The 8,588-nt window shown below is 33.0% G+C and overlaps 1 protein-coding gene across 1 annotated transcript; it reads right to left on the bottom strand.

Annotated features, from left to right (window-relative positions):
• Nucleotides 1-88: 88 nt before the first annotated feature.
• On the bottom strand, nucleotides 89-4,823 carry LOC114163238 (two-component response regulator ARR12). Its single transcript, XM_028047420.2, has 6 exons — nucleotides 4,465-4,823; nucleotides 3,727-3,879; nucleotides 2,936-3,334; nucleotides 2,544-2,620; nucleotides 1,259-2,458; nucleotides 89-622 (listed from the first exon to the last, which is right to left on the bottom strand). The coding sequence occupies exons 1-6, from the start codon at nucleotides 4,592-4,594 to the stop codon at nucleotides 551-553; spliced, it is 2,031 nt and encodes a 676-aa protein (XP_027903221.2). The 5' UTR covers nucleotides 4,595-4,823; the 3' UTR covers nucleotides 89-550.
• Between the last annotated feature and the right edge of the window lie 3,765 nt (nucleotides 4,824-8,588).

Here is an 8,588-nt window from a genome sequence, read left to right as displayed (position 1 = left end):
TAAGTTTCCTCGTGCATGCGTCACAAGATTTGTATATACTGCAATGTCAGTAAATAAAACTAAATGCATAATTTTGGTTAAGACAACATTTCCAAGGGAGGATCGTGTTTATTGTCATTCATCATCGTAATCACTTACATTTAACAAAGTTGCATTACCTGATCACTCTAGAAAGGTGTGAGAAAAACTCAGGGTTCAGGTGGGTACCCATTTGTCTACTGAGTTCCACCTGGCCCGAGTCTCTCTTCTCACTGCAAGCATGACTGTGAGTGAAGATTAAGGTCCAATTTGCAGGCCAACATGTCAACGGAGATCAAACAAAGTGATTAATAACTTGATAACGCAATGCTGGACCCAGACTGGGACAACAATGCATGTGTATAAAATTAGAAAGCACTTAGAACCTACAGAACTTTGCTCAGTACAGAGTAACCTGGAGAAGCTAAACTCTACAGTAAACTACAGGAAGACAAAAGTGGTTAAACACAATGAGAACTATAAAACTCATCAACATGGAGACACATGTTGCTATGTGCTGGAAGATCTTCTATCACATAGATAACCCACCAGGGTAATTATCGCAAATGAGGTTTTCATCCAATAACTTCAGCCTGTCTTTCTCCTGCATGGCATGAACATGGGCACTGAATGAGTATGGGAGGGAAATATTGAAGACAGATACAAGATAAAACAGCTGCATAATCAATAAATACTAGAATACTAGATCATAAATGCTAAAATAACCGGATATAATACTCTCTAGACAAGTTATTTAACCAATCCAGGATAGACAAATAAGATGGATTTAGCCAATATGAAAGTTAAAAGGATGAAGGTAGTTGCTCTTATTTGGCAGATTTACCACAATGAACACCAACGAAATATATGGCCCATAAATTTTATCATGCGGGAAAAGCAGAATTTCACCAAATGCTTATAATGTAACTGTTCAACTCCTTTGCAGTGTGCAGGACAAGTATAACAGTGCTTAAACATTATATAATCAAAGGAGAATGACATACAGAAAGTATGTGACAAAGGAGTGAAAATTATGATTGGTGGGGATGGTATCAGCTTAATCAAAAGATTCGCATATATTATGCAGTGATTGCATCTAAATGAAACCTACGAAACAGACAGATTTTTAAATAGTAACTTTAAAGCAGTTAAGCATGAGAGCACTTCGTGTAATCAACATGATTAAAAAAAATACAGAAACCTTTTTGGAAAAACTCTGTATAACCATAAATGATATTACCTGTTTCATCATTGAACTGACCAAATCTTCCAATGAACCAAGATTATTAGAGAAATGACTATGTTGAGACTTCTGCTGGTTCAGGATATTCGCCTGATGTTGTTTGGATGAGATCTCTTCAGTTAATTCCACAAACCCGTCATGCTTCATTTGTAAGGGATCACAAAAGTTAAAGTCCAAATTTCTCTGTGTGGCTGAGTTTGCTGCTGCATGGCCCGTTGGAACAGTAGCACCATTGACTGCAGTCAGTGAGTTTATTGATGCAAACATATTATTTGAATGATGAGTAGCATCGTGATTACGGTCATCCCACCCTTGAAATGGCACATTACTGCTTATATTCCCAGGTCTGTTAGTTAAAGTCAATCCTTCAGAATGCATATCTGTCATTGAATCATGGGATTGCCTGGACAGTGAAGTGATGGATGAACCAGTCAGATTCCCACCTTGCAGGGGTATAGTAGCCATGTTATCTGGAGGTGGTATATTTGTCGGTTTAAAACATTCACTAGGAGGGTAAGAGTTTGTCTGGATCACAGGTGGCTGCACCGCACTTGTCCAACTATCATTATACCTACCTTGATCCAGCAAAGGCAAAGAAAATTCTGAATGTTGAGAGGCCACTGAAGAAGATAAAGTTTCAATCCTTACACTCCCTTGTGTGCCTTGAGGGCATGGTTCCAACATCAAGGCATTGTTTGAGATACCTACATCTGAAGTGCGAGAGACAGATGTTATTTTTGGTCTTGGATCTGGGAGTTTATTTGAGATGGGAAAATTTGTTTTGGCATTAAAAACAGAGGTCAAATTTTGAACAGAAATGAGACTCTTATTGTTCTGAACAGACAATGGCATTCCCTGAACACCATTCTGATTAACAGGAGTGATGGCTGACCGGAACTTCAGATGATCATTAGTGTTGTTTAAATTTTGTGACTGACTCAACTGAAGAACTCCAGAAGGAAATCCGTGCACATTCAAACCAGCAGGAGTGTTCAACCTATTAATTATCCCACCAGGTGGAAAGGATCTAAAACCATTGTTATGAAGCTGCCCAGAACCACTCAATGTTTGTAAATGTCCAACCCCATTCACAGAACTCATTCTCAGATAAGATGGATCTGCACCCCCTAAGGCCGCTACCATGTTAGCCTGTTGGTTAGCCACGCAACTAATTCTCTTCAGATAAAGCCTATACTTCTGCAGCCATTTCATAAATAATAAACATTCAGTGAATGAAAAGTTATGTTACAGTAAATTAAAACACAAAGGACTAGAAAAATGCCTGGAGATGGCTCGCCACATTCTCCCTTGTAAGCTTTTCAACGTTCATCAAATCAAGAATTTTTTTAGGTACAGCCTCTGCCAGCAAAACAACAATATCATGAAGCCCAAATTCATACTAGTAAGGGAAAAGTACATTGCATGGCATAAAATTTGAATAATTGTGACCTTGTGTCACTTAAAATAAGGAAGAGTGTTGAGAAAGTCTTCAGAATAATTAAGAACATATACATGTTCTGACCATTAAATTGATGATGCTAAAATCTAACCAGATATCAAAAAGCATCTTGAAAATAACAAAAATATTGAGAACAATTTGAATAAGCAAGCTCATGAAGAATTTGATAGAAGTTATAGCAGCTGTTTTATCCTGTAAAAGAGTGAAGAACATACTGTCAATGCCTAGCTGATTAACAGCAGCAACAAACTTGCGGTGCAGCTCCACAGACCAAACCACCCGAGGTTTCTTCTGGGTTGACGGGTCGTCATTGTCATGATCATTCTCCTGCTCCTCATCTTCATCTTCATCTTGATCCTTCCGTTTCTTAGTCAGCTTCTCATTTTGATCTGAATTTACAGCTCCTGACAATCCATGTCCATTGCCACTATCAGAAGTGGGTTTGTCTAAGTTGCTTGTTTTGTTCTTCTCTTTTGAGTCAAACTTCTTCCTTCTGATTACATGCTGCCAGATGTTCTTGAGCTCCTCCATTCTCACGGGTTTCAGCAGATAATCACAAGCTCCATGAGAAATCCCTTTCATCACCAGCTTCGTATCACCATTTGCAGACAACACTGAAATAAAACATTTTATAACACCAAAGGTTGACCAAATAATCATTAAAGCTGCGCAAATAACTCAAACAGCCTTCCTAAATAACATTATTGACACATCACCTTTTCACATTTATCAAAAACCAACTACGAAACTTAAAAAAATCTATTGCAGGACTGGACTATCTATACAAAACATAGTACAGATGAATATCTTTTTCAAAAGGAAAAGAAGTTAGAAAACTCATTATTTGACATCTAAGTACATCACATTAAATTTCTAACTTGATTAATAACTATATCAATAATTGTTAATCAAGTCAGAAATGGTGAAATAATGATAGTCAAAATGAAGAAATGGTGATAATTAGGTACCAAGATCAGATATAAGCATACAAGATCCTCTCACTCACTTATGACAGGAAGGTCCATCTCGAGTCCCACTAGCTCAAGCAGCTTAAATCCATCCATGTCTGGCATATGCACATCACTGATTACCAGGTCAAACTTGTCTTTGTGTTCTCTCAAAAGCGCCAACGCTGTTATTGCTTGATTTGTCGTAGTTACTGCAACCCCATCCATAACCAAGATAAATATCATTCTGAACGAGTAAAGAGGCACATTGCACACACATCCAAAGGATAGACAGTTACAAAATTAATGTTCATCCAAGTCCATATTTGGAAATTTGTTAAAGATGGAAGAATCACGTTCGGGATGCGGAAGCTATAAGCCTATAACTGTTAGCTTCAGAAAATCAAGTTTAGGGTGGGGAAGCTACAATTATTAGCTTCTAAAATCACACACAAGACCTAGAAAATCATGTCCCAAATATGAAGCCAAACACGCTACAAAATACTCATCCAGAGAAACAATCAGATCCTGTATCGAAATCAAGGCATAACAAGCAATAAAAAAAAAATGTAGCCTATAGCCTATAACAGAAGCTTCGTCTGCAACAATTAAGAAAGTTGGAGTTCACTGTAGTATTCTCTATAAATATTTCATTAGTAAAAGTATATCCATATTAAGCTACCATGAACAAAAGAATCTGAAACAGAACACAAAAATCTAAAAGAAAGAACAAAGCACAAACCAAAACCCTAAATCATGAATAAGAGTAAGTAAAAGCAACAGTAGAAGATTCAAACCATGATATTGACATTTCCGGAGAAGGTTTTCCAAAACCATGAGGCAGATGGGGTCATCATCGACGGCGAGCACACGCATTCCGACGGGAAACTCTTCGCCGGAATCACTCATTCTCTTCTCCACAGTCATTTTCTTTTCCAAACTTCACAAATACCACTTCTGTGGTCGTGGTTCAGAAACCAAAACCCAGAAAGAAGCTATGAAACAGAAGACACAGCGAAAACAATTGAAAAAAAAAAAAGACTTTTTTTTGGTGGGGAATAAATAGTAATTTGTGAGGACAATGTGAATGAATAATTGAAAAGAACAATAAATGCAAGGAAGGAGCGAAAAAGTTGGTGTCTTTTTGTGCTTATGTGGGTGTCAGCGTGCAACAGTGGAAGAAGAAAGTGATTGAGAGAGAGATAGTGAGACTATTATTGTGTGTTCCTATTCACAATCCAAACTTGTGTAGACCTAAATATATCATTAATTTATGTTATTAAACATGCTCCACTTTTTTATGTTAATCTCAAGCTTTTTTAGTTTAATTAGCTCTTTTTACTTTTTCAATTTAACAAGCTTGGCCTCTATCAATTTATTATCTATAAGTCATAAATTATCATATTTTACTAAATTGGCTTTTACTCAAAACTCATATACCAACTCATCAAAATTTATTGAAAGAGTCTAAAAGAATTTGACTTCAAATCTTAATGTTTTCTCTTACATTATTTTTTTATATATATTGTATAGGTTTTTTATTTATCTCTAAAATTTTAGAATGATTCCCTTAGAAGTTCTTTATAAACAGTACTCATTTTCCTTAAATATAATTATTGCAATGGTCTTAATCACAATCTTGTAGTGAAGCCAAATCTTAAGATTTGTGAGAAAAACATGCGCGTCTTCCGCACGCGCTGGGAAGAGAACCGAATCCAATCAGAATATATTTTCTCATTCATTGGACAGTGGACGGTGGTAGGATAGAAACTGTCTTTAATTGATCCAGACCTTTTGGCTTTTCACTATAAATTTATATTAATATTACTCATTTCTTGTAATTTTCAACTTATTTTTGTAATATATCATAAAAATAAGAATAACTCTAAACAAAAATAAGAATTCGAATTCGAATGAGAGTTCACAGTCAATTCTTCTTCATTATTTCTAAAAAAAACATAAAAAAGCAATAAAAATTATGCCAGGATGAATTATTTATCGTGAAAAAGATAGCTAATATATATCGACTAAACTATTTTATTTTTGGAATATATGTAATTATCTCCACTTAACATATGATTTATTTTGGAAGAATCTAACCGAGTATTTTTAATGAAATTTTCTATACCAGATACATTTTAATCAAAAAACTGGATTTTTTATCCAATACCATATTAATAATATACTTTTTTAACTGAAGATCGATAACAGAATTTCCATAAACTAGCTACATCAGTAGATGTGTCCCTTGATTAATTTATACAAATTATACTTTTGACTCTCTCACTCATTGATTATACATTATAGATATTCTTTCATTCAAATAAATCCAACAAACAATAAATATTAATAAATTTTAGATGATTATGATATTAAATGAATTTTAAATTCAATTTAATCTAAAAATCAGTATGTAATATAGAGTTTGTAATTCAATTCAATTGAATTAAAAATATTTTGTACGGTTAGTTGCTGAATTAATTGAGAAGTATAAAATATCATATTTAATAGACATGATAATGAGTCTGATTGAAATTGGCATGCAATTCTTAGTCTGCATAAGTGAGTTCAGCGTAATGAACAATTTACGTGATTCAAAGCTGAGGTTTATAAGTCCTATTTTACATTTTACATTATTTTTTTAAAGATTTTATTGTTGTGGAGTACTATTTATATGTTAAATGAGTAAATTTTATTATTTATTATTTCATTACTGTTATATATTTAAAAGTATTATTATAGATTTTATTTCATGATTTATTTTAATATATTTTTATCATTGTACGTTTATTTGTTTATTAGTTGTACGTTTATAACTACTGTTATTTATTTACTTAGACCATGAATTACAATTTAGTAATTAATTATCATTTGTTTTAAAACAATTTACCCTCACCCATCTAAAACATAAAGATATTTAGAACTCTTGAAAATATAATGATTCTCTCAAAAAGAGTACAAAATGAAAAAAAAAAAAATGTGAGAGTTTGAAAATTTGTTACAAATGAAATAAAACCTGACTTATGCAAGATTTTTCTTAAAAAGTGTGGTAGAATAAGAACTCGTGAATATATTTTGAAAATTTGAAATGTAAATATAAAGAAAAAGAAAAAAACTCATAAACATGTACAAGAGCAAAATGTCCAAATAAAATGTAATAAAATTATACAGAAACTTAATTTGAAGAAATTGATGTTAAAAAAATGTGTTCCACTCATAATTGGAGCAATTTCGTATTTTAGGTATAATTTAATATTACATATATTCACGTGCAAAACACCAAAGTTTTGTGCGAGTACACCATAAAAGCCAACACGGACATAACTCGGACCAAAACACGTAGACAATCACTAGTTATAAAGAGAAGAAAGGTATAATGATAAAACATCATATTCATAGCCTAATGCAAACAAGGTTAGTATTTAATTATTACTAGTTTACTAATCATCTTTTGCTAATGCCCACTCCACTTTCTCCATCCTTGTCTTTGCCCCTTCGTCTGCACAAAAAACCTTTCTTATCTATGCTTTATACAGATACATATAGATTCATAATTAACCCATCCCAATTACAAACAGAACCATATATTACTTTCCACCGATAAAAAAACACACACAACAACACGTAACATTGAATCTTAGAAGTAGGAGGGCATTCACAAACCAAGATGAGATTATCTTAGCTAGTGATCCAAATTAAATTTGCTTGGAAGCTTTGGTTACATCTTTCCATTGAAAACTCTTAATCATACTTAAGTTGTGTATAGTATGAACTTGTCGGTGAAACGATCATAAATATTTGACCAACTAATTGGTGATGTTAGAGTGTATTAAGATATCTGGTCTGTCAAATTTTTTTTGTTAAATTGGCATGTTTAACCAGTCTAAATGTGGCTTAGTGAAAATAGATTTTGGATCAACTAAATAACAACATTAAGGTATGATTAGATTGTGATTAGGTTGTGGTAAGTAAAAGATCATAGTGAGTATTATAAATAAAAGACCCGTGTAAGGTAGTTGAGTTATACGATTACAACATTTAATACGGTCGATAGTCACACCAATATTGACTTAAGTATGAGAATGTTTTATGCAGGTACACCTTGAGCAATTTGGATGAATAGGAGACTGCCTCATTGAAGAATGAAAGACAAGTAATTTAAAGGTTGAAGTGTTTGAAAAAGTGTCCGACCGGTTCTACAGAAACAAGTTGATATTATATTATTTGTAATATAATATACTCGATTTCGAAATCTTGTTTAAGGGTGGCTTAATGAATGAGACATGTGTTAAAAATTCAACTGAGTCTAAATCTATATAGAGTGAAAATTCAAAATTCATCAATGGTACCAGAGTCATTAGTTCTTATTATGACCGACTCATTTCAAATGTTAAAAGACTCACATTTAAGAAAAAAGATTATTAAAAATAAAAGTGTGAGTCTAAATATCAAACTGAATAAACATTATCCATAAATCTCGATACTCAAATTTTGAATATCATTGTTGTTGAATTTATCTGATAAATTATCTTAGAAAACACATTAATATTGATCAAGAAAAGCTTAGATCGGAACAAGCTGGCAAAAACATGTAGAAGAGTGGACAAGAAAGAAAAATTGAAATGAAAGTAAGTTTTGTCCTAGTTGGCTTCTCTAATGAGATGTTGAAAGATCTTGATGATCGTTATGAATTAATTAATGAATAGAAAAAAAGCATAACTGGCTGTCCACTAATATTGAAAAGGGTTTTAACACTGCATCATACCCTCTAACTTATATAATATATAAAACTTTGATATTCATTGTTCCCACAAAATCTTGGGATTCTTTGCTTTTAAAAGCCACATGGCTTCCTCTTGCCAATGTCAAATTCTTTATTTTTTGTTTTTGTGTGTTGTTGGATGAATTCGAAGAGAATAAT

This window comes from Vigna unguiculata, chromosome 9 (genome assembly GCF_037176805.1).
Source record: "Vigna unguiculata cultivar grain cowpea cultivar isolate G323 ecotype 2 chromosome 9, ASM3717680v1, whole genome shotgun sequence".
In the NCBI taxonomy this organism is placed as follows: Eukaryota; Viridiplantae; Streptophyta; class Magnoliopsida; order Fabales; family Fabaceae; genus Vigna; species Vigna unguiculata.
The sequence above is the reverse complement of the archived record's forward strand: the minus strand, read 5'-3'. Positions and strand labels throughout refer to the sequence as shown.